Below are 26,399 nucleotides of genomic sequence, written 5' to 3' on the forward strand. Positions count from 1 at the left end.
AGACGCTTAAATCAAAATGGCAGGCAGCCTCGGCAGAAATATCCATATAGCGCTAAATAACTGCGACTTTCGTGCCAATCTACAAAAAAAACCAACTGGGCTGCAGTAAAAATGCTCGTGTGTGTGTCGATCTGGGGGCGCAGCAGACACCTCAGCATGGCACTCAGTGAAGGGACAGTGGACCTCTGCTCTCACAAGTGTCGATTGGCTTGTACATGTTAAAACGGTGGAAAAATATGTTGGTTGCGTCTGTGTTGCATTAAAAAAACAGGGCATTTAAAGAAAGAAGACGCTTGCCCTGCTGTGCTGCAGCATGCCAGCTCCGTGTATCTCCATCTGATCGCCCCGGGATACTGTGATCTTCCCCTGCCGGGGTGAAGAGCTGGGAGCTCCAAGTGGGACGGGCAAACAGGGGAAAGCAGTGGCCCCGTCCCGTTCTCCTCTTTAATGAGAGCTGCCATCATGCAGGAGGAGTGAGACTGAGTCCAGGTGGAAGGATCTGCGCTCCGCTCGCTCGCTCGCACGCCTGCTGGTCCGCACTGTGTTTCAATGAGAGTGGAGTGAAGGACTGACTGCGCAGGGGAATATACCTTTCAACACGCCTGCTGGATTATTTTACCTCCTCAGGTAAGTTCCGTTTTTACAAACCGATTAGGATTTTTGAAAAAGGGATTAACAAACAGTGGAAAAGTTTGCGTGGATAACTTATCCACTTTTCCAATGATGCGTAATTACGCAAAATAGACGGACACGTGTTTGAGCTCTAAATTCAGTGGTGAGGTTGTCGTTATATATATATATTTTTTTCATATTATGGCTCTGGTTCATGTCACCTGAGCTTTGTTTTTTTTTTTTTTGTTTGTTTTTTGTTTCGTTTAACATTTGACAGGTTCCTAGAATAAACCCTCTGCTGTTTCAATTCTGTGTTTATTTTTTCTTATTTTCCGTAAACACGCCCCCTCGCCCCTTAAAGTGGTTTATTTCTAAATGAATTCAGCCATGTCATCATCACTGTAGCCTAAATAAAAAGTGCCTGTAGAAAATGATCCAGAGCATTTATGTATAAATTATATATAATTTTTATTTCTGAAATTACTGCAAGGGTAACAAACAGCCATTTTAGGAGCCTTTGTTTGACCTTTTTCCCTGTGTACTTTCTCTGATGTTTCTGCTTGGTTTGGAGGATCTTGATTAGGCACAGGTGGCCTCTATACAATATGTCCAGCAGCAGACTACAAGCTCTGGCTTGCACTGAAACCAGTGCCAAGAATTAAAGTAATTCAGCCTGTGCAGTGCACTGCTGCACACAGTTCTATAAACAAATAGAGCTGAAAGAGCCCAAAAGGCTGGAGAAATGACCTTGTAGAGACATGTTTGCCTTCCTGTGCGTCTGATCGCTCCCGCCTATGGTTTCTTAGTTGGCTTGTTGTTACAGCACTTGGCACATCTAACCTGCTTACAGTACAACTCTGACACCTTTGAGTAGTGGGATTTAACACTGCCTGGCAATGGGTGTATGTAGATACTGTCTCATTTCAGGCATGCCATCACCCAGGAACACTGTGAAACCAAGCTCTCAGCTGGTCATGATACTCAAATAACCCTCAATCCCCCTTCACTGCATAAGCTTGTTGCATTTGCCCTGGTCACCCCAGACTAGGAATGTGGCTGTGCTGAAAAGCAGAAAGATAGAAATACAGACCTTGTGTTGTAGCAGGAAGCTGCTTGCTCTTTAAAATCCACATTTACCAAACACAGACACACACACATTCACAGATGGATACAAGTGTATGTTTTTCTGTATTTTTGCTGCTGGTGGACAACTGCTTTCAAATGCACGTGAGACAGTGGTGTGTGTGGTCTGCCCGTATTTTGACAACCCATCGCAGCTGCCGTACTTCCTGTTTAATGTATACCTACAACCCACCAGCCAGGTGTCATATTTGCCCGCTGTCATTAGGTTGATCATGCACCAGATCTGCACCAAATCGTGCAAAAGCTGGGAAATGCTTGACTTAATAGCAACAATAGATTTGGATAAAACAGCTTATGGAACATAGTTAAGGTTGTTTTGAGCATCTAATCCTTGGTGTAGTGGCACAGTTATGTTCAGTTCAATTGCGCGGTAATTCCTCAATGCAACCTGTCTGACCTGTGGCTTCACAAATCAACCAAGCCCTGTGCAGAAAACCTTTCATCCTTTGTGTTGACTGTGAGAAAAACACTTTTTTTTGGGGGGGGGGGATACATTTTGTCATACTTGATGATGGTTTGTTTGATTTGTGTCCCCACCCAACTGAAATTACAAGCAGCCGATTCTCAACGTGGCTGGAACAGTCACTAGTGTGACCGCAGAGGGAAACTGAAGCTGTGTTATTGTGGGACCTCAGGTGTCATTCATTGTTTAACACAGGTGTATGCAGGACACACGCTGTATGTAGGCCAATGTGTTTCTGATTCATTGTGGCAGGGAGTCTTCACAGCCCTCAAATGCCATTCTCCAAAGCCATCTGAGCCTGCGATAAGTTATCTTAGATCTCTGTTTACTTTTGATCCTTTCGTTAAACATGTGTGATTGTGCGCGTAGGTTGGTCCATGTAAGATTGTGCCTCAGCAAGTCCCCTCAGGATCTATTATCTACTGTACAGGAAACTCCCTACAGTGTTTGCGAAAGGATATCATTTGCTCTGTGTTTCATTCCTTTGGAAAGTTGGAATTTCTTCCACTGGGGACATAAATTAAGAGGTCTCAAATAATTGTGGTGTTTTGCACATGATTTCACGTTTTCCTGCCATGATGTCATGCCTCCGAAAAGTCACTCCGTTTCAGGGAAATACGGAGTTAAGGAGTTGGCCGTTTCTTGTCATTCACCTGATCTGTCTTTGCTATCCAGCAAAGTGCACTGACTCACCTCTTCTCTGCTGCAGGTCTGTCTCTGGTAGTGTAGGTGTGCATTTCTGTTCCAGCTTGTTCCAGCCTTGGCTCCCTTCCCCGGTGAGGACAAATTGTAGTCCTGATGGTGCAGCAGTGATCTGCCTACCTGTCAAAGCACAGCGCAGTGGAAAATCCATGTCAGCACTCACAAATGTACACGGGAGGGAAAGTCCTGCCACTGCCAACTGGAGCCAGATTCACTTCAGCGTGACACGCTAGGCTCGTGTGGTGTATGCACTCTTGAACTACTAAGAAAAATCCAACGAACTGTAGAAGTAATGAACTTCAGTGCACCTGTTCAGAAAGAGCAGCTTGTGTTTTTTATTCTGGAGCACTTTAAACAAGTGGTTCAGGCTGAGATGAAGTTAGACTCACATGTGTAAAATAAAAACATTAAGTTCTAATGTACACCTAAGAAAAATCCCCATGCTTCTGTGTGTTACTGGGAGAGGGTGTGCCATCCAGTGTTTGGCTTCACTATAAATGTTTTGACAAATCAGAGAAGGGCTTAACTTCCTGTATTAAAGGGGGGCTCCGTGCAAAAAAAGATTGGAGCCTTTGGTTTAAACCAATGTGTTTAGGATGTTGTGTTCTGTGGTTTAGCTTTAATGATGCACACATGAAAGCAGAACCAGAACCCTTCAAGTGTAATTCCCAAATTGCAGAACTATTCCCACAATAATGATTGAAATGTGGGTTTAACATGAATTACTGTACAATCCAGTTGTTGCAGTCAGTCAGGATAACAACTCAATAAAGCCAGAGTTGTTTTCGATCTTCAGTCCATCGAAGTGACAAACATAACAACATCAACTGTCTGCCAGCTGTGGCCAGCGAAGTAGAACTGAAGTCGGTTACAATCACCAACATATAGGTACAGTGTTATCGTGTTCACGTGCTGAGTAATGGCATTACGCAGTATAGGTCATCCTGAATTTCACACACCTGACCCTGCTTCGGAGGTCGCTGTTTGATCGCATGTTCCCACTTGATCAGATTGAACCTGCTTGTGCGTGGCGGCGGTGACAGACACATGACGCCGCCCTCGTGGGAGGTTCAGCATTCCTCTGTTAACAGGGAGGCCTCAGTCATCACCTCCCCTGTGAGCAGCGCACCGTCCCACCGCTCTGGCACACAGTCCTCATGAGTGGCTTTCTCATGCAGTCCATCTGCCAGCCTGGTGGAACTTCACCGCCGCTCTCATTACCTAACAACAGGCCTGCCGTGCTGGCGTGGGGTCTTTACTCCTTTGGGTTTGATTCATTTAGGAATAACATCTGAACCTGGATGACAGACACAGAGAGAAATGTTCTTCCGTCTGTAAACAGTTTCAATCTGGGATTTAGCTTTATGTGGTCATTGCTGTCAAACAAAAGGCTCAACACAGCACCCCGTTCTTATACATTAAATTATGTCCGTGTGTGCTCTCTAATAGAACTGGGCTCCATACATATTATACTGAGATGAGTTTTACATACAATTCTAACTCCAGATGTGTTTTGTTAAAGGTTCTGATTAGACAGAAGAAACTTGTATGAATACAGTGTTCACATGACCTGACTGATCCCTGAAGTATGACAATGCAATTTGCAACATTTTTTTCCAAGCGTTTCAGCTGCCAGCGCGTCTTTACAAAAAGCAGACGTGTCATTATGCTTTTAATGTCATTGCTTTTTGACATTAAAGTCCTGATTTTCATCCAAAAACCCTGTTAGAAGTGCTACGTCTCAGTAGCGTCAGTTCACTCTGTTGTGTTTTTAGGAGACACAACTTTGTTCCTCCTCTGCCTGGAGTGGCTTTCGTTGAGCGAGCAGAAAGCAGACAATGTTTAACAAGACAATCCTGCCGCTCATCCTGTGTCTGTAGGGTTTTTGGGGGTTATACAAGGACATCTGGCTGACCCGTTGAACCATCACACGATACATCATGGGGAGAACATCGCTCACAGTCATCTGTCTCGGTGAGCAGCCCACGTGTGGGCCAAACTTTCTGCATTTTTGACTGCAGTGCTTCATAGAGTCTGATTCCTTCACCATCCTCTCTCCCAAATGCTCGGTGTATTCAGGAAATACACTCTACTATTATGTGTATTACCTTGTTTCTCATCTGCAGTGCTCTTCCTATCTTGTGCATGCTGGGCCAAGCCTAATGGATCAAAGAACAAGAAACCAAAGCAAGGTAGACATCATCAGCGAGCAAGCCTGTAATGTTCCTCACTCGCAGAGTCATTGTCTGCACTGGCTTTTAATCACTCACCTGTTTAAAGTTATAAAGAAATGTTGTTTCACAGGTAAAATCGCAGCTGCCGAAGATTTGTTGACTTGCATGACAGAAACGGCACCGTTTGTTATTAATGGAATATTTGTGGATATAAAGCCACGTTGATGCAATGATAAGATATTTGACAGATTTTTCCATAATCTGCCAAAATACCCGTTGATTTTCTAAATGTCAGGGAGTGTGTCGTCCCCCCCCCCCCCCCCCCAGACACATCGGGAAAAAAAAAGAAAAAAGAATGATTCACATTCAAGCGTAAAAATATCCTGACAACCAGCAATTATGTCAATGAAGTTCTGTGAATTATGATTCCAGCTCTTTTCAAGCCTACAGTGGTAAATGACACTCGATTACCTCGTCTTAGCATATGCATGCTTCACGAGTCCCTGCAATGTGCAAGGAGCTCTGTAGCGTGCACAGTCATGGAACATTTGCACATAAAAAGAGGACATAGTGCAACATGCAGCCTCACCCACAGTGCTGCCCATAGTGAGGGGCAATCCTATACATCCCGCTGTGTAAAGAAAAAGTTAGAAAGTCCTATGACATGACATCCCCCTATTGTAACTAATAATAATGTTCTTGACTTATTTATAATCGCACTCATCTTTCCCCCCCCCCCCCCCCAGTTGTTCCAGACATTGAGTGTGACGTCAGAGCGGGAAAGATCAGTCTCCCAGAGTTCATAGCCAAATGTCCTGCTCACTGTAAAGAAACCAAGCAGCAGGTCTATGGGACGGGCGTGTTCGCCTCCATCTCCAGCATCTGCAACGCAGCCATCCACAGGTTGGTGGAAGTGAAACCCGATGGGACTCCAAACTGTCTGTTAGCTGTTATAACTGATGAAAACAATGTGTCCGCAGCGGCATCATCACAAATGCGGGAGGAAAGGTTATCGTGAGGAAGATGGCTGGACAGAATATCTACAAAGGGAGCAATTCCAACGGGGTGCGCTCGCTGTCTCTGCCAAAGTGGAGGGAGTCCTTTGTCGTCTCCGGTACTGAAAATAAACCAAACAATGTTATTGTGCTCAGTTTTTTTGAATCAAGCCTCTAACTAAAAACTTGCTGTGATGTCTTTCAGTGGGGAAGCCCAAGAAAGGAGTCATCTACCCGTCGACTCTGGACTACGTTCCTTCAAGACCCACCTACGTGAAGACAAGTGAGAGGCAGTTAATTTCGGGGTGGCAATAGTTTCTAGTAGGAAAATAAAGTATTTAATTAATAAAGGATGAAAAACTATCCTGTCTGTCTGTCTGTCTGTCTGTCTGTCTGTCTGTCTGTCTAGTCATGTGTTTTTGGGACTATCAAAATGTAGCGGTCACTGAAATTATGTACAAAACAGTGTTTTTTTAACTCACGGAGACAGCTCACCTATGAGAGCACAAATCATCCCGTCAGTACCCCGTGAGGACAAAAGGTCACTCGTTGGATGTCCCTGCGCGTGACTAAGGCACGCTGAACTCCGCTCAGGTTGAACGGGGAGCCAGAGCGCTGCAGTCTCGGGAAGAATGTCAAGAATGCATTACAACACAGCGTGCACTGTCGATGCTCTTCCTCCCCGTCCGCCCGTCTTGCACGCGGCGGCGCTCATCTGTCGTCTCCTTGCAGGTCAAAAGGAGGGCAAAGCACCTGCGGTCACGACGGCGCTGCCTACAACAACTGAAGCCACCACAACCACTCCAGAACCAACCACCACCACCACCACCACCACACAGGCTCCCACCACCACGGCTCCACCGCCGCCCACCACCACCAAGGCCCGGGCTGCCGCACATAAAATCAGGGATGCAGGTGAATGAAAGAGACTCTCGCTTAAGCCGTACGTCAATTATACAGACACGCGTGTTCAAACTGTAGCCAGTGTGCCGCCTAGTACACATGTCACTAACAACGCTTAGCAGCTTGTAACCAGGAGTCCCGTTTGCCAGAACAAGCTTTCATTTGTGTGACACTTGAGTGATGAAGATGAACGACCGCAGCTGGTAATTACAAGTCACAACTGTAATTATGACAAATTGCAGCTGGTCTGACGTTAATACTGCTGCTGTTCTGCTGCTGGACCTACTTAACAGCAGAGTTTTCATCATTCTCATTAAATGAAAGCATTATCAGACAGTAATCGCTGCCCCGTTTGGGATAGAAAAGCAGCTCCAATGGGCAATGCTACAATATCTTAAGGTATGTGTGCAGAGGAGATGGGCTGCGAGCCAGCCCCCCCCCCCCAGCACAATCTCTTCCCTCATTTTCTGTAACAGTATCGCTCTTCTCCTCGTGCTCGAAGCCCATTTGTGTTTCTTCTATCCAGGCAGCAGTCACCCATACCTTGCCCATGTGGCAGCTGCAAGTTCAAGTAAGTGAAGCACATCAGAGGAGGATTGGCTCTTTATCAACTCCTCAGTTGGTGGTTCTGGTGTGAGGGGCCGGGGTGATGGAGCTTAATGCTGGGGGTGTGCAGGCTTATGAGATGGACAAGGGTTTCATCACTTATTCAGTATTAACCTCTGATCGGGACTTATTGGTGTCCTATACATTTCTTCCTGTTTCTTTCAAACTAACATAACAGTACATTGGTGGCAATATTGTAATGCATGATTAAAACGTGATCCTTTCGTCAGTTCGCCGGGAAAATATTTTAAATTAACTGTGAAAAAACTGTACAAGTATTGTACACCTAAAACATTACTATTTTGTTAACTCATATGTTGAGTATGTTTATGCACATTTTTAAGCTATGAATAATGAAAAAAAAAAATAATTTTGCGCCATATAATGCTTTTGAATGTATGTCATGTTGTCTTAATAATGTAAGAGGGTTTCATTACACTGACTTTATCAAAACAATTAATGGTAGTGGCAACACCCAATGATTTGATAAATAAATACTTAATGAGATTGGTTTCTGCAGAAAAAACTTCAAGACCCTATGAACTGATGTTTGAGTTCTGTATGCTTACATATTTTTTTATTAAAATACTTTTTTGTGATGGTTTCAGTAGCCATTCACCAATAATGTGCATTTAACTTCTGCACCAGTTCAAGTCAACATCTGGAGCAAACAAGCGAAGTTACATGTGCACTTCCAGTGGTGCAGAAGGACACGTTTCACATCAAGAAGATAAAATGTCCTCTCATGGAGTTTTTGAACCAAGTAAAGCTGAGACTGGGACTGTTGCTTCTGAAATATACACTTTAGAAACAATTCAACATGCACGCAAACTGTTTTTGTTAAAATTTGCCCATGATGTGTTATTGGTGTAGGACAGTCACAGAGTGGTCAAGGAAAGAGCCCCAGCCAAGGTAGGTTCAATACTGCAACTCTCGGAAAGTCTTTGACGGCACGTCCAGCAGGTCAAGTTGAACTAAACCATGGCATTTCTTCAAAGTGTTCAGAGGAGGTTCCTATCCAAATAGATTCCCACAGCGTGCCAGCGCAGGTAAACCACGCTTTTTATCTTCATGTGCGTGCGTGTGTGTTTTTCATATTCATTCTACCTTTGACTCCCAAAAATCGCCTTCATATTGATTCGGTCTGTCTTTGCTTTCTTCTTTTCTCTTGTACTGATATCCATAAAGTCTGCACGGCATCTCTGTTCTGTACGTGCACACCTGCTTCGACCGACTTTTACTAGTTTTTAAACAAAGGGCCGGATCAGAGTCGGCTCCGTCGTCTTTCAAGTACAAACTCTTCAAACTAATCAACTGTTTTCCTCTTGTTTTGTATTTTGAAGCATTTGTATTGCCTTTCTCTGTCTACAGTTTGAGGTGTACACGTCAATAGCTGCCTTGTTCACACAGTATAGGAGGTTTGCAGCATAGTTTTCCTTGCTCAATGCCTTAAGGTGAAAAATGTTGAGGTTTATTGACTATTGATCCACACACTGGCCTCAAACATCACATTTGGAATTGTTGTTGTATTGATATATGCCAGATCTATGTACTGCTAAGCCAGTGTTTGTTAATGTGCTCCCCATTCACTATTTCATGTTTGCGTGTTAAAATGTATAAATTCCAACAAGCAGATTGAAACAAAGGCTGATGGGGATCGTAGTGAATTTCTGAAGCCAGTTTAAAAACAGACAGGCTAACCTGGGAGTAAAATGAAGGGCTCACTCAGGTCACTTTTAGGGATCAAGATGTTAGTGTCGGCGCGGCATTGCTGCTCTGATGGCATGCAGTCAGCAAAATCTGAAAAATACACAACACATGTAAACAGACACATGAATGCTCTATGAAATGCATCTATACTGGTCCATTAGATGGAAAATTGTTGAGAATCAGAAACACTTATAGCCAGGCACTATATATAAAAAAAGGACATTTTGGAGGACAACCACATTTTTGGGGGTTTGTGGTGCAAAAACACAGAGTGTTGTATTTCCCTGGTTTGAAAGGCTGCATGACATGTAAGTGGTGTAATTTTGTGAAATTAGCAGAATGTGCTGCTCTGTTATTTACTTTTACCCAATTAGCTGTTGCATCCACATTACTGATACCATATTTGACTTGTCTGTGTGCGGCAAGCCCCACATGTGGAGATATTTTCTACTTTAGTGCTGCTGTATTTATAGTGAGTTCCAGAACGTTTATTTTTTTCTTTTTTCTTGGCCAGACATCTTTTAAAGCCAACAGCAGCCGTAAGTCTGAGGCATTATCGCATCTGTTTTGTTTTTTTTCATCGACTGCAGCGACCGGATTACAGTCACCAAATGAGTCTATAATGTTTTTAAGGGCTCATTGGCAGCCTGTTAGTCTGACTTACTGTTTCTGTGTTGTGTGGATCTAATTTATGGTTTGATCCATGTTCATGTCTGCTAACAGGGAAAAAAACCTGATTTGTCCTACATAAAACTAAATTTGTCAATATTATTATACAGTGTGGATTTATATTCCAGTGCAAGCAAACAAATTCCTTAAATTAAATAAAATGTCTTCTTCTGTCAGTGCAGATGTTCAGATTGTTTTTTATTTCACTGTCTGATAGTGCACATATTTCTTGATCTTGGTCCCAGGTCTGCGGAGACCGGAGGCGGGTTCAGCTATAAGGAGACAGCCGTCCTCTCCTGTCGGACCAGGTCAGCCTCATCATTACCACGCACACATTCCCACACACACGGGGTCTCACACAGGTAGGCATGGTCGGGCTGACAGCGTATGCAGGTCGGGGGCAGCGGGGTGGGGGGGTGGGGCGCTTGTCTTTGTTGGAACAAGAATCCAGGAGACTTCTGTAAGCCTGACCCCGGTGTTCACACCCATAAGCCCCTGTGATCTTTGCCCCGGGGTCGCCGCTAATCCGCCCCATCAAGCTACCCGGCTAACATTCCTTTCACGATAACTGCTGTTTTCTGTCATCAGGCACATCCTCCTGTTCATATTTACATTTTTTTGGCCCAGATGAAAAGAGCCAAACGAGGCCGAGCTGAGGCCTGTGAACACGCCCAGCATACATCGTTTTGTTTTTGATATCATGCTGTGGGAGAGAATACCTCAAACTTCACTCAGAGTAAAACAGCTGGGCGGCATTTGTGTCTGGAGACCCAGAAGCACCCTTCTGCCCTCTTCCTCCCTACCGTTAGCCTCTTATTCTATCTGCCCGTTTCTCATGGCTGCGCGCAGCTTCTAGCAGGGTTCAGGCTGCCGCACCCAAGCGGACTCCAACCACGAGCCAGTCGAACCCCAGTAAGTATCTGCAGGCTGTGAGGGGGAGTCCTCAGACACACTCACAGACATGACTGATCAAGCACAGGAAAAGAAGTAGGGCAATAAAACCCCGGTTGAAATGTTTTATAAAGCAGCACTAATGTTTCCCCTCTGTGGGACGCTTTGGTTCAATGCATGACCCGTCCTCTTTAAATGACAGACGGAAACACAAGCAGACACTCAGCTTTCACAGGCTCCATCAGGCAAAAATGAGTCACTGAGTGTGTCAGTGCCTCTAAAAGGTAAGGAATGATGAGATATCACTGTCAATTGATCTTGTTCCGTATTTCCACTATGCCGGCGACAGGTTTGTCTTTTAGATAAGAGCATGATGAGAAATGAGCTCTGTCAGTGTTGTAATAACATCTTATGACAGATCCCATCTGGTCTGGCCTCTTCCCCTCCCTTGTAAATGCTTGGTGGGGGTGAGAGAGACATGAAAGCAGCAGCAGCAGCAGCAGCAGCAGCAGCAGCAGCATCGGGCAGCTCAGCGCTGCTCCCAGAGAGACGTCTGACCCAGTCCACAATCTGGATCCGCTCTCTCGCTTCGCTCCTCAAGAATAGAAAGCTTTCACCATTCAAACCAGGAGAGGTTTGGCTCACGGAGAAATGTGCTTCTGTGGAATGCAAGACCATGGATCCTTAAAAATACATAAGTCTATATCTATTTAAATGGTGGCTGATAACATGCTTTGGTTCCTAAAATGAAGCCACACCAGTGCATCTATTTAACTTGAACTGAAGAGCAGAGCTCTGCTGTTGAGATTTGTGAGTTTTGAATAACACTGGTATTTTTTTTATTTATTGATGCCCTTGGGGAAATTCTTTGAGCTGGGAGTGAGAGGTCAGATTTCAGGTCAGCTGCACAGCAGTGCCCCTGGAGCCAGCGTGGATTCATTGTCTTTCGCAAGGACACTCACATTGTGGACGCTTGCTGACGTTGTCGTCTTAGACTTTGATTTATGAGTTGAAGGATTTTCTCCTCCGTCTCTGGCTACCTCAAAGAGACGTTTTAATTTATTGTTTGGATCACTGGATTTCCTCCTCGCATTAGTTATGTGATTAACCCTTTCACCCAAAGAGCGAACGCGTCTGTTGAAAGGTGTTGAGGTCGTCTTCATTGGGTCTTGGTGCTTTCTTCAGTGGCAGTCTGACTCCATTCATGGCTGGATTACGTGGCCTATAAGGCTGTGTTAGTAAGGCAGCAAATGAGCGCCAACCCAAGGTGAGGATCAGGATCCTTGATGCAGCTCTGACCTTCTGACCGCAGTGACCACTGAAGTGGTTATGATCTTGAGTTTTAAACTCAATCCTTCTAAAGCACCTGCTTTGTTTGAAAAAAAAAAACAAAAAAAAAAAACACTACTGTCTGCTGTTGAGCAGCAACCCTTTGACCAGCAGCAGATTAGCCTAATCTCTGCGTCCCACTATCTACACTGTCCCTCCTTTGACACCAACTTTAGAATAATACTCCCACGCTTCAGCGGGAGGCTGGCTGGGCTCTCCCAGCCTGTCCTGGTCAACAAAGGCCCTGCTCGCTGGCTGCCACAGGATGGGAACCTCAAAGTGAAGGCTGCGTGTTTGCATAAGCTGCCCGTCCACCACAGAGAGGGGTTAGCTGAAGTGTGTTGTCATGGCTCACTCAGTTTGGACAGATGCGACGCACTGTTATGGATTTGCTCAGCTGTTTCAGCATCTTGTGTCACTTTTCGATTCACCTGGAGCCTCGTGAGATTCGCGGCTGACCAACCTTCCTGATGCTGCGGCCATTTTTTTCTTTAAAGTTGAAACGTTGTTGCTTCTGGCGCCACAGTGCCTTCAAACCAAGCAGAAGATGGGAAACACATTTTCTCAGCAATGTAGCCGTCCTTGTTCTCTCCTACCCTGCACGTAGAAAAGAATCAATCTCCGGTTGCTCATCCTCCGTCTGTTTGAGTGACTGCTGTATGTTTAGAGTCTTGACTGAAGGCTGAACATCTTGTGCATTCTCCACTGATAGTGTGCTCGGTTTAGTGGAGGTCACAGGTATGCTCCTCCTCGGTGCTTTGTGCTGAACGTAGCTTTCTAATCTTCCCTTGCGCAGCTTTTCCCAGAAGGGATTGGCCACCCCAGTCTTTTCCCCGTCCCGATTGGTTCCCTGGAGCTCGGCGACCAGCAGGTAACAGAGCAGAGATCATCCTTTGATATTTGAGCGAAACTAAACGCAAACCTGATTTGTATTGTTTTGATGGAAGTTTAAATTAACTAAGGTAAGACTAACGAGGCCGTAATATATGGGATGAGTGTAAAATCCCTTCTCTAAATGTCGGTGCAGTTGTTTTTCTTACAACATAAAATAATACCACAATTCCACCTTTGCACTCTGGGTGGCAGAGGTGAGTCACAAGCACATTCTTCACCCCATTTTTTAGCATTTTAGATTAATTGAAGACTAGAAATAGTATATTATAATGGATTTGCTTTGCAGTTGTCACATTAGTCTGTGGCATCAGCCTGTCAGTTTCATTAGAACTTAGCTCGGACTTGAAGTAAAAAGTAAAAACAAAACCCCCACAAAAACTAACTTTAACAGATGTAAACTCATGTTCTGAATATCTTTTGTTATTAGTTGGTCTCAGAACCTGTTTTAGTTTTTAAATTACTTAAAGCTAGTTATATGACATTGTCATCGTTTATTGGACTGAGGTACCGAGCTATGGTAACAGATCTGAAAAGTGAACCAGCCACATGATTGGGTCTGAAAAGTTGAGCGTCAAACTTTATTTCTACTTATTTGTTCCGAGCAGGTAGCGATGGTGAAAATAATTTCTGACCAACTTCACCTACGGCTATTAAATGATGAGAACAAACTTGAACGATTCGATGAACCACCTTGTGGTACAAAGTGGTATTACAAGACACTTTGGGCTACTCGGTTGGTTGCATAATCCACCTTTGAGATGTGATCACGTCATGCAATTTTAGTTCAAACTAAAGGAGATAAAGCACTTCTAGATGCACCTGATTATGACTAAAACGTCCTGAATCCCTGCTGACACGTGCGCCTTCTCTGCTCAGATATTAGTTATTCGGTTCCAGACTCTGGATACACATGGAGCGAGGCGGACACATCTGATGTCACAGGTAAGTAAGCCTACTTTTAAGACAGCACAGCATGAAGGTGTGGTGTGTTCCCCCCCCCCCCCCCTTCACTGTGGGGGGTTACCGCACCTCACGTCCGTTCGTGTTGCATGTGCAAACGCAGCATGCTTGTGTGACTGGTAGAGTTTGGTATCTGCGAACCATGTATGCGTTGAATTGACTCCATGTGGACGTACATGCAACGCACCTCTCGGGACACTGTTTACATGCCATCTGCCTGCCTTATGAGCGATTCTTTTGAAGTGCGACCGAGAGGAGCACGGGGCAGGCTTATTGTGCATGTGAGATACTGTGAGGTGATAATTCTACACAAAGTCATTGTTTCCATTGGTCTGCGATTGGCTGCGAGAGATATGTGACCAATCGCAACCATGGAAAGGTGAGATTTTTCCCTCTGAAGGTCTGTCTATACTAACGGGTTTCAAAACATCCTCCTCTAGCTCGGGATCACAGGCCTGATATCTCAGAGTATGAGCGCTGGTTTTATAACTTTGGAGCATACCGTAAGTGTCTTTCTGTTGTGTTTTATTGGGAACTAACAAGTGAGATTTGATAATGCCTTGTCGTATGGGTCGGGATTCAGTCAAGTTGTCATGTTTGTTAGCATCAGAAACACATTTAATCCCAGTTTTTATGGCATGGTAGATATTCTTTGTAACACACGGGCATCAGAGCTGCCAACTCTAATGTGAGATAGTGATAGTAATATATCAGTAGTTGCTGATACCACAATGTTTTGGATCAATTCTCAAGTTAAAAGTGTTTGAAAGTGTTTACATGGTATTTCCCACTTTCAGATAAACTTGTTTCTATGTTAAGCATCAATGCAGTATTTATGTCCTATTTCTTAGAAATTGGCATAACTACTTAAATGTTATATAATCAAACCACACATGGTCATTTTAAAGGTTGAGGTGTGTTTAGAGGATGACTGACCACTAGACACTGGATCACTATATGGAAGAGGGCATGCTGGGAAATACTCAAATCAATTCCTTTCTTTTTTCACACATTTCCTTACTGGTTAATTCTTTAATGAGGAGTTTTCTTCTCGAATGATAAACTAACATTATCGAAACACACAACTGCCTGTGGTACATTGTGTATGCGCATACATTACCAAGAAATACAAAACAAGATACCACTTGTAGCTCAAGTGAAATGTTGGCAGCTCTGGTGCAGTCTTTATCTTTTATATTTATTTCAACTCCTGGAGAGAAATGTAATAGATGACTTCTGAATATCATGACCTTTGAAAGGAAAATACATGTTTCAGTCTCAGTGCTAAACACAATGACCCACTGACGAGGCGCAAAAGGTCACACAGAAAGCTTTTACTTTAAATTACAGGTCATGTTTCCATCTGAGCCAAACCTTTTGTACTGACCCTGATTCCACCACGAGGACAAAAGTACCACCACTAGAATGAGACGAGCAGCCAGTGAAGAGCTCTAATGCCCTGCTGTTTTTATATTTCACCCGTCAGTTTGTCACCGCTGATAATACTTTTACTTTTAGCCCCCCGATCCCCCGAGTCGGATGGCAGCCATAAGATTCCGCTCGATACAGGCCACACTAAAGGTACGCGGTGGTTCACCAAAGCATCACACAGATGTTCTTGTATCTTTGAGCATGCTTCAGCTTCGTCAATTTTGTCTCGAGGAAATGTGAAATAGTCCCTGCGTTGCGGTAGAAAGGCGCTAATGCTGAGCTTGTGTGATGTCATCTGTGCAGTGGAGCCAGTGGACACCTGGAAGCCAGAAGCAAACCTCTATGAATCAGGTGAGGTGGCCTTCACTACTGCTCCTCCTTGTACCTCCCCACCCCCACCCCCACCCCCACCCAGAAATACTCTCGCTGCCAGTAAGTCCTAAGCTCTGAGTGTAAGTGCACAACACACCAAACCAAGGCAATCTGAGGGAAAGCATCTGCGTTTCTGCTCAGCCTGTAATTGAAGGGGTTTGGAGTCAAAGTGAAATGGCATGGTTGCCCAGGGATAAGATCAGTTCCTGTTTGGCAAAATGGGAGCCACAATAAAGACAGTCTAACATTTGGGATCTCACAAAACAAAAAAACAAAAAAGTGGAAATTTGGCAAAGTGAATGTTTGGGTTGATTCTGCAAAAACAAACTCCTTTTTTTTTTTGAGTTGTGTAGGCACAGGAGAGCACATTTACAAACCTTTGCGTTACACGAGGACGCACAAATACTTTGCCTTGGGGGATGAAATGATGACTTTAAAGTGGCTCTGTTGATTTTCAGGCTTCAACGTGAGAGAGCAGGAACCGGCACCCAGACCTGTACCCAGACCTCCACCTGAGCCTGTAACGCAGGGAGACCCAAGTATGTGCCCGTCTTCTTCAAAGACCCCGTCTGTGGGGGTCGTAGATGTTTAAAGCTGATTGTGTATTGTAGAGCTCGGCCGTCAGGATTATTTTACATCAGGGGCCACATTTTATTTGACTGCAAGATTTCTTCCTTGTTTTTACGAACTCATTAGTTTGGCTTTCATCCTGTCCCTTCTGGGTCTCACTCCGGGTTGCCAGGTCTGAGAAACAAAACCAGCCCCATTTAATATATATCCTCTTACTTGAATATTCAATGTGCCAGCATTAAAAGCATTTTCTCCAAACGTGTTTGTTGAACGAGCTTCAAAACAAATTCTCCCTGCTTTAATTACATTAAGTATATTGTTATTATTAACATCCACAACTTGGCATTATGGCAGCCGAATCAGATCTGACTGTTGTATATGTTCATCTATCAATTATGCTTTATTAAAGTCCCACATTTTGGGAGGGGGCAAAATGGGCTTGTGTTAACAGTGATTTGGATAATAAGTAGGTCCCAATCTGATGACAATGCAAAATTTCAAAAGTCGCCCAATTCCACAGGGAAACTGTGAACCTGGAAACCCTAGTCTCTGTTACAACAGCTCGTCTTAGAGAAACAGTGTCACCCTTTTATTTTTTAGGATTTGGTGGAGTTGTAAATGTTCGGAGCCTGTTTATTCTGAGTTCTCATTTTAATTTGCCGGGCGTTGAAGATCAGATCCTCTTGAATGGATCCCAGCAAGAGTTTCTCTGGCCTTAGTGTGACCTCAAAGAAACAGTACCGACCGACACATCTGTGAGCTGTAAAGCTCGACTCACAACAGTTTGGAAGAGCCTGAACATGAAGCCAAACAAAGCTGTGTTTGACATGGCGCTGCATCACGACCACCTCTCTGCAGGCTCATTTGGCTTCATGTTAAAAACCACACTGAAGTGGCTTATTTACCGACGCGTTTCATGTTGTTGAGTAAAACTCGAAAATCTCTTGAGCCTGCGTGAAACACAGACCGAATTTCAATCATCAAAACCAAAAGCTCATTCCACAAAACCTGTAAACTTCAGGATTTGTACACTGCAAGTGCTGAATTGGCCTTTTTTTGTCACTAACTACAGTATATAGCCTTTAAAGAACTTTTTTTTTTTTTAAGCATAAAGCTTTAGAATTTAAGCATGAATTTAAAAAATGAAAAAAACATGGGTTTAGTGTGTGATTGCCTTTTAGATTTAGTCCAAGGATTTATTGACTGAATCTTCTATGTATCATATTAAGGTTTTTCATTGAGATTTAGACAAAAGGAATTTTAATGATTTCAGTAAAACAAGATGAAAATATGAACACTTAGTCCCATTGCTGGAAAGTCGGCTCAGTCAGCTCTTTGATATCGAGACCAAGATTAGGGAAATGTGACTATTAACTTGCAGGAATTTCTTTAAACCCCCTCTTAAGACGTGCCATTTGGATCGCGTCCCACTTGTTTGTCTAATCGTGTGTCTGAGCTCTTGTTTGCACCTCGTTTCTTCCATTTATTACTTTGTTTTTACTTTCCTAAAGGAGTTTGGATCTTTTTTTTTTTAATGTTGGCAAGATGCTCCACAAATAACCTTTATTTGCTCAGTAAGAGAAGTGCACCTAATTAGCTGTGCTGTGCCATGGTTACTGCAGACTGTAAGGTGGATCTGGCCTTCTTGATGGATGGGAGTTGGAGCATTGGCAAGCGACGTTTTAAGATCCAGAAAGACTTCCTCGCCGAGGTGGCGCAGGCCATCAACGTGGGCGCGGCCGGCCCCATGATGGGCATCATTCAATATGGGTAACCGCTCTATTTGTGACTTTCTAAGCACCGGGTTTGAGATAAGGACACGTATCATGCGGTTGGGCTGCTGTTTTTCTTTTTGTCTGAAGCGACGACCCCGTGACGGAAATCAGCCTGAAGTCGCACTCCAACTCCCGGGAGGTGAAGACGGCCATCGATAAAATCGTGCAGAAGGGCGGCCTCTCCAATGTGGGTGAGTGACCCGCTTCCAGCCGACAGCCACATGCAGATGCCTACACACACACACACACACGTGTGAAAGTGAAAGGGCAGCAATTATCGCAACGGTTTACTATCCAGTCACATTTTCACATGCAAGGTTAGAATTAAATCTAAATCTGCTGCAATAGGCTGTTTGCTAAATTATAGTCCTGCTTCTGTAAACCGTGTTTTGCTTCTTTTTTTTTTTCTCCTGCACGACCAGCCAGCATGTAGTTTTACCAGTCCCTGGGGGTCAGCTTTCAGGGCGCCTCTGCTGTTTTTCTGCCTCTGTTGGTGTGTCCGTGTGCATCTGCTGCCACACGTTTCTTTAAGATTTGAGTGTCAGCATGTTAAATTTAGCAGACGTAGATCGCATCTTATGAATGTCAACAATGTTTAGACCAGCAAGGCGAGGACATACTAAATGATAGGATATCACTGCCAGTGGAGGATATACGGTTGAAACAGTGGACTTCCTACATAGGAGTGTGTATTTAAGATTACTTCCGTACATTTCTTTTTTAAGTCATAATGTAACATTTACTCCTTTATGAATAACAGGCCTTTCCAAAATGCATTCCTGCATGTGAGCACAGAGGATGTGGTATCTTCACTCTGCCTCCCTACTGCCCCCTGGTGTCCCCACAGGAAAAGCCCTGTCCTACATCAACAAGCAATACTTCAGCGACGCCAACGGAAACCGAGGCGGAGCCCCCAACGTGGCCGTGGTGCTGGTGGACGGGTGGCCCACGGACAAGGTGGAGGAGGCGTCCCGACTGGCGCGGGAGTCTGGCATCAACATATTCTTCGTCACCATCGAGGGCCCCGACGACAGCGAGAAACAAAACCTGGTGGAGGCCAACTTTGTGGACAAGGTGGGGGGGTGGGGGTGGGGGCTGTGGTCAGAGTATCCTGTGAGTGTTTGACGGGAATCTCTGAAACGGTGTGTCATGTCGCCCCTCAGGCCGTGTGCCGGACAAACGGCTTCTACTCTCTCCCGGTGAACAGCTGGTTTGCCCTGAGGAAGGCCGTGCAGCCTCTGGTGAAGCGGGTGTGCGACACCGACCGCCTGTTCTGCAGTAAGACCTGCCTCAACGCCAACGACATCGCCTTCGTCATCGACGGCTCCAGCAGCGTGGGCACCGGCAACTTCCGCACGGTGCTGCAGTTCGTGGCCAACGTCACGCGGGAGTTTGAGATCTCCGACACGGACACGCGGGTCGGAGCCGTGCAGTACACCTACGAGCAGAGGCTGGAGTTCGCGTTCGGTCAGTACAACAACAAGGCCGAGCTGCTCAACGCCATCAAACGCATCAACTACTGGAGCGGCGGGACCAGCACCGGGGCCGCCATCACCTACGCCGCCGAGCAGCTTTTCAGCAAATCCAAGCCCAACAAACGCAAGATCATGATCGTCATCACGGATGGGCGTTCCTATGACGACGTCAGGGCGCCTGCACTGGCCGTCCATCGCCAAGGTGAGGCGTCATGGCGGGAAAATCAAAAACACGTAATACCAGTCAGTCAGTTCACAGCGAGAGAATACTTTGGTTCAGTTCCAGACAGTTTGCATGTTTTCCCTGTTCCAGCTTCCTCCCACGATGAAAAACATGCTCGCCATTTCAATTGGGTCTGTTGGTGACCCCAAACTAAACAAAGGTGTGAGTGTGTCCACGCTGCTCGGATTGGAGCCACTACCTTAATAAGTGAATGGATTAAAAGAGGAAAAGCTAAAGTCTTGATCCAGACCGACACATTGGGAGGATAACGTCCCAGCACGATGTTTTCCCAGCCTGTCGTGTGTTGATCCACACTGAGGTGTCGCGCAGGGTGTGCTTGATGTGTTTGATGTGCCGGTGTTTCTAACCTGCCCCTCTTCCGCCCGGCTGCAGGAGTGATCGCCTACTCCATCGGCATCGCCTGGGCGGCCCAGGACGAGCTGGAGTACATCGCCACGGACCCCGACAAGGAGCACTCCTTCTTTGTGGACGAGTTCGACAACCTGTACAAGTTTGTGCCCAAGATCATCAACAACATCTGTCAGGAGTTCAACTCGCAGCCCAGAAACTAAAGCTGGACAGAGGGACGTGGGGGGGGACGGGGACGGGGACGGGAGGGTGCTGGGCTGTCCTGTCGGGACACTAATTGTGAATTTACTCACCGTGTCGGAGGGGGTTGAAACCAGGTGAGGAATTCTAGTGCGGGCGAAGCAAATATTAAAGTGTTCAAGAAACGATCCCCGAACAGATCAGCAGCGAGAAAAGTGAAGAGTCGATATAAACAGCGACACTGTCCTTCACTGAGGTCCTTCACTTTTTAAAGCAGAAAGGACTAAACTTCAAAACTAACAATACAATCCGTTACTCTTATAAAGGCAGAGTTGTAACACGTGTTTTAAGTGATTTACTAAATGCCTTTTCAAACAGAATATCTTCACTGTTCCTTTAATATAACGATAGACTCTTATTTTAACATGTAGCTGGGATATTAAAAAAAGAGCAACACAAAAGCTGAAATACATTTAAAGTCCCATAATTGAGTGAAGATTTAATTGAATGTGAAATTTCAAGCTGCTTGAGTCAAAAAGTTTGTTCACCACTTGGCAGAGGTGAAGGAACCAAACTACCAATACACACGTCACTGTAGTCGTCAGATTAATTAAAATATAACACAAAGTAATTCAACAAATACGGTCTTAGTTCATTTGACTTGCAAAGAGAATAGTATGAAACATTCCTTTTTTATGTATCTGCTGTATATTTAGATTTTTTTTTTTTAAAAACCAAAATATCTCATTTAATTGTCTGACAAACGTGCTTTGATCGTAGATATTTTATAAACTCAAATCGAATTAAACGCCTGCTGGTTAAAATGGCATTTAACATTTAGCGATTTAAAAGTAGTTCATATTCTTTTACTTGTCACCCAGAAAAGGTTTTTACTCTTTCGCATCATAAGCATTATCGCCGGAGTTTTATTTTCCACCTCTGCCACCTGATGACCCGTAATTACTTCTTCAAGGCAAACTTTTATAAATTATTCATTGACGTGATTAAAAGGTTGTAAATACAAGTCGCTGTACCTCATCAAAGGGTGTGTGACTAGGAAGTGATACCAAAACGTTAAACTACCTTACTGGGAAGTGGTGCTTGCAGAGAAATGTCGATTTAAAACGTGCCCCGTACGTCCTCTTATGGCTTAGCGTACTTCATAAACTCAACATTAAGGTGCTTTTCTATAATTCTCTGTAAAGAGGATGTTCTTTCTTAAACCTGGTGCATTTGGATCTTCCTAATGGGAGAGATTTGATCGCAGGGACATTGTTGACGTTCCTCAGAGACTTTTTGGTGCTGAAAGTGATGACATGATTCCTGCGTGCAACCAAGACGTGGCTGCGAAAAGCACAATCGACCACGTGGAACAAGGACTTGTACTCGCGGATGTTTGTGTAGAGTGGCCGGCATTTAAACAGCGACTCTCTTTAGTTGTTTGTTTTTTGTTTGTTTTTTAATTAAATGATGGTCGCCTCTCACGTGGCAGGCATTTCTCAAGTTTTGTTAAAAAAATATTTATGATTTTATCCCTCTTTATGCCTTGTTTGTACATATGCATATTAAAAGCCTTTCGCTAATAATGTTCAGATAATACAGCAAATATTTTTTTGTCATTTTTAATAAAATAAATGAAGAAAACTTTTTTTTTTATTATTGTGTTGATCTGGTTTGTTTGTGTCTTTGGAATTGTGTTAAAAAAGAAATCTTCAGAAATGTCAGAACTGGCTTGGATGGAAGCTAATACACACACACACTGAAATCCCCCCAAACCGGTACTGTATTCTCACTGGAGGACAAGAGTGCTACTTCTATGCTGAAGAATTATCCCCCCAAAAAAATCCCATTTACAGGCATTTTTAGAGAACACTCCCTCTGGATCTCTTCTTATACAGAAATAAAAATAGGATGCTGAATCATCTCTCACCTTGGAGGCAGCTCACTAATCTTCCAATAGGTTTGCTTCCCTGCCTTCGTCACACACGGTCAGCTTGAATGCATAAGACATTATATCAACCTAGAAACAGGAGAAGCACCACAACACCCAGCAGATCGCAGAGGACATCCTGGACATCCAGGCTGGAGGACTGGAACAACATGAAGTTTGGATTCCAATAAGCAGATGAGACATTTAATTAGAAGAAAGGTTAGTGAAGCAACTTCCTGTTTGGAGCTTTGTTCAAAGCCCACAGCTGACAGGTCACCACTGTGCGTCCCGGAGAAAGACCTCTGACCTCCTCGCATGAGAAGTCATCCCCCCCCCCCCAAAGTAAAATATACTTTTTTTCCCCTTGTCGCCATAAAAGTGGACTGTGGCTCAGGCGGTCCCCCTGTTCCCATCTAACCCTGTTATTGATGGAGGGACGACAGGTGGTTGACTTGTATGTGTGTGTGAATGTGAGAAGTGCTTTAATAGTGTTGAAAAGACACTTTGTAGATAAAGTTTTCTTCACAATCGAGTTGTTTCAGCTGCATCGTACAACTAATTTATCGTATTTATTGTGGTGACACTTGATCATGAACGGAGGTTTCAATCATGATTAATGGACAAAACAACTTATCAAACGCGTGTAACACACTGCTTTTTAATAAGATAAATATATTCAGTACAACGTTCGCTCAGCCCTCCACAGTAATATTTGTATTTTTTTTTTTAACGTGGCCCCGTTGGGGAAAGTAACTGCCCTACCCTGATCTCACAAGCCTGAGTTGAACTAAAATCATCCCACAATCTCTTTTCCTCTCCTCCTCCGGTTCAAAAAGAGCAACATCAGAGCCCGATCAACATTTTTACAGCAGGTTTTATTTTGAACATAATTTCATATACAAACCAGTGACTGAGAAAATGGCTCATTAGAAGCTGTACTCTACACGTACAACGTCTTGATTGACTTTTTTTTTTTTTTTTTCCCCCCTCCTTTTCTTCTTCCTTTCTTTTAACCTCCTCAGTTTACAGTAAACTGGACTCGCAGGACAATTCTCTCTTCCCGTGTCGGAAAGTTAACTCAATATTTCAAATAGTCCTAAAGTACTGCACTAATCCTGGCTAAACACTGGACTACTGTAAATATCTGGACATGATACATCACATTGTAGTCAAGCATGTCCACACGACTGGGGAAAACTACATACAGTACAAGCCATTCAGTTCAAACAAGAGCAAACTGGCCAAAATCAGTTATTCCTAAACTTGACATCTAGAACCAAGTTTCAATTGTATTTATAGAACCAGGATGGTTTACTTTGGACACATAAGCTTTTAATCTTACTTCTGAAGTGTACAAGTACTTGAATCTAACAAACAGGCAATATATTTATTGGTCTGTATCATTCTACCAGCTTTGCCTCAAAATGCACAAAACTGATTCCCCAGCCACACTTATCAAAAAGGAGAGCACTCAAACTCACGCTGCACAGTAAATTTTAAGACTGAATATATATTTTTGTTTATTATAAGCATTTGTAATTTTACATCCAATGTTAAAATCAACAACATTGTGACAACCAGCTCAGATTCTCCACCATCTCCTCCCTCCCTGTTCCTCAAAACCAAAGCTTGTTAAAATACCATTTTCAAGACCTTTTTAAAGCAAAGGCACATTTGTCAATACGTGTTTTAAAAAGGAAAATAAAGGCAGGCCAGCAAGCAGAGTCAGTCTGGGAAGCAGAGAAGAAGAAGAAGAAGAAGAAGAAGAAGTGAGTGAGTGAGTGAGTGAGTGGCTTCCGTGACAGCTCCAGCGAGCCTTCAGTACCCCAGATTTCTGGAACAACACAACACAAAACCTGACTTGGAGTAAAGCGGCCGGGACCTGGTGTGTCGGAGAGGGAAGGTCGATGGCCTGAGGGGGTCTGGGGCGAGTGTGAAGCCCACCGGGCCAAAGAAGAAGAAGAAGAACAAGGGGCTTAGACCTCATTTCTCAACCCCACACTCTCAACACTTGTCCTGAGCCTCCTAGCTACGGAGGGTGAGCTTTAGTCCGTCTGCAGGGGGCGCTGTGCCCGGTCACACCCAGGCCTGCCTGGATGGGGTGGGTGGTGGGGGCAAGGGACCAGAGAGCAGATCTCCTCCTGACTGGCCTCCCCGCTGACCTTTTTCTCACGGAGAGTCACAGCCTGTCGGAGGCCAGCGGCTACATAGTCTTCCAGTCCGACAGGAGACCAGCGGGCTGAGTGAGGTGGGACTGGACCCCCGCCTGAAGCTCCTTCCCCTGCTGTGTCTCTATTGGTCCCTGATGATGGGAGGCTGAGTCAGAGAGCGGGGCCGTCGGGGGAGAAGCAGCTCCGCGTCATACAAACACCTTGGCGAGGGCGTCTGCCCCGGCGCTGGCTATGTAGCATTTAGACGGGTGAAATGCCACGTCGTGGATCGATTCCTCGAACTTCTTTCTGTGAGCCGTGAACTCCTGGATGCAGGTTTTGCTCTCCATGTTCCACAGACGGATAGAGCAGTCGTGACCTATCCAGAGAGAAGAGCAGTTACCAGAGGTGCGGATGAGAACGATAACTTCTATATTATCGCCTCAGAGCAGCAAGGAGCAACTTCTTATGCAAACAGCTGAGCCACAGGCGACACAACCTAAAAGACAAGTGATGCCTGTCGCAAGGGAAACGTCATACGATGGTTTGTCAGGCGAAAAATACACAGCTGCATCTGAAAAACCTGATGGTAATGTTCACATGTGGCCATTAGTCCTTGGTAGTCGAGGTGAATCACTGAGAATAAAGTCCGACATCGCAATCTCCTTTCACATCTCCTGCAGGAGTTAAACATGAAGCCATGAGAACACACGGTCGCCCGAGAGACGAATGGGAAATACTTTGTTTTGTTCCATTTCAGAATCAATGACATCAATCACATTTTGGAATGAGAGTCCAATGCGACGAATAGGGATTAATTCATTACAAAGCCCTGAATTAATAACAGACTTTTTTTTTTTATTGCTTTCCACCACTACCACATTAACTTCCTGCACCAACACATTCACTCAGATCTCCGTTCAAACTTTCCATGGTGACACAAACAGGAACACATCATGCTATTTGTCCTAATTTATTTCCTCCAAAAGGAACACAAAACAAAAGCGCCATGTGTTTGTGTGACTACGTAATATATATTTTTAAACATACTCCCAATAAGTCATAATTAACTTTATATGTAAATGACAACGATCAGGTGCTCGTGTGTGAAGAGATGAACTGGTCGTGAGGTACTTACTGCCCGACATGAGATAGAGACCGTTGGGGTCAACAGCTAAGCTGGTTACGGCGTCCAGGTGGGCCACCATGGAGTGGATCAGCTTCCCGCTGTTGTTGTCATAGAACTTGATGTGTCGGTCCTCCTGTGCGGTGATGGTGATGGGCAGGGTGGGGTGGCTGAGCACCTTATTGATGTGACTGGGGATACCTGCTGAAAAACACAAGGCCGAGTTAAACTTCACACAGTAGGAGTCAGATTGTTAATAAATCATAAAGCAAAAGAACTAAACAAAACATATGTTTGATGGTATTATAGAATTGTATTATCATGAAGAGGTTAAAACAAAACTGTGATGCATTCACTCTTCCCTCCATCATCGTGGCTCACCTGAGTCAGCAAATAAATAAAACACATACACCCCGGATGACGAAACCCTTAGGAATATTACACTGTAAAAGTTGTTGGTATAACAATTTACACAAATTGTAACCCCTGTAGCCACCACTAGATGTCAGTGAAGAGCCTTTTCCACGCCATGAAATGTTTGTATTTTAACAACCTGCAAATCAACACTTAGCTTTAACCACGTTTACCTGGATCTAAATTGGACTCTAGACTGAGGACCAGCTGGCGAGTCTCCATGTTAAAGAGTCCGATCTCTCCGTTTGTGAAGGACGTGACCAGGTGAGCTGGTTCACTGCACACCAGGTCCACAGAAGAGGGAACTCCCAGCTCTGGTGCAGAGAGAAAAAT

The 26,399-nt window shown here is 44.4% G+C and overlaps 2 protein-coding genes across 8 annotated transcripts in view; one reads left to right on the plus strand and one right to left on the minus strand.

Moving 5' to 3' along the window:
- The first annotated feature begins 97 nt into the window (after positions 1-97).
- vit (vitrin) lies at positions 98-22,102 on the plus strand. Of its 4 annotated transcripts, XM_080482392.1 has the most exons (22): positions 98-627; positions 4,801-4,894; positions 5,047-5,112; positions 5,841-5,997; positions 6,075-6,208; positions 6,295-6,372; positions 6,822-7,004; positions 7,519-7,563; positions 8,472-8,510; positions 8,597-8,647; positions 10,223-10,285; positions 12,994-13,068; positions 13,968-14,033; positions 14,492-14,554; positions 15,570-15,632; positions 15,786-15,833; positions 16,313-16,393; positions 18,047-18,194; positions 18,287-18,390; positions 19,047-19,273; positions 19,363-19,876; positions 20,291-22,102. In XM_080482392.1, the coding sequence occupies exons 2-22, from the start codon at positions 4,861-4,863 to the stop codon at positions 20,467-20,469; spliced, it is 2,418 nt and encodes an 805-aa protein (XP_080338518.1). In that variant the 5' UTR covers positions 98-627; positions 4,801-4,860; the 3' UTR covers positions 20,470-22,102. The 4 variants fall into 4 exon arrangements, with proteins under 4 accessions (XP_080338518.1, XP_080338520.1, XP_080338519.1 ...); XM_080482394.1 differs by lacking the exon at positions 14,492-14,554; XM_080482393.1 differs by lacking the exon at positions 7,519-7,563.
- A 1,219-nt stretch (positions 22,103-23,321) lies between these two features.
- Positions 23,322-26,399, minus strand: part of strn (striatin, calmodulin binding protein) — a 29,886-nt gene continuing 26,808 nt past the window's right edge. For 2 of the 4 annotated variants that reach the window (XM_080482400.1, XM_080482398.1), the window contains 3 exons: positions 26,240-26,380; positions 25,665-25,853; positions 23,322-24,905 (listed from right to left, as the gene is read on the minus strand). In XM_080482400.1, coding sequence (XP_080338526.1) covers positions 24,736-24,905; positions 25,665-25,853; positions 26,240-26,380 — 500 coding nt within the window. In that variant the 3' untranslated portion in view covers positions 23,322-24,735. Of the gene's footprint in view, positions 24,906-25,664; positions 25,857-26,239; positions 26,381-26,399 lie in introns of all 4 variants that reach the window. The other 2 variants (XM_080482399.1, XM_080482397.1) reach the window with 1 other exon arrangement.

The sequence above is a fragment of the Lipophrys pholis genome (assembly GCF_963383615.2).
Source record: "Lipophrys pholis genome assembly, chromosome: 15".
Lineage (NCBI taxonomy): Eukaryota > Metazoa > Chordata > Actinopteri > Blenniiformes > Blenniidae > Lipophrys > Lipophrys pholis.

Coding starts and splice junctions, on each gene's coding strand:
- vit (XM_080482392.1), top strand. CDS start 4,861: ATGGGGAGAACATCGCTCACAGTCATCTGTCTCG. Junction 7,005..7,518: donor ACATAAAATCAGGGATGCAG/GTGAATGAAAGA, acceptor TCTTCTATCCAG/GCAGCAGTCACCCATACCTT. Junction 15,834..16,312: donor AGCAAACCTCTATGAATCAG/GTGAGGTGGCCT, acceptor GTTGATTTTCAG/GCTTCAACGTGAGAGAGCAG.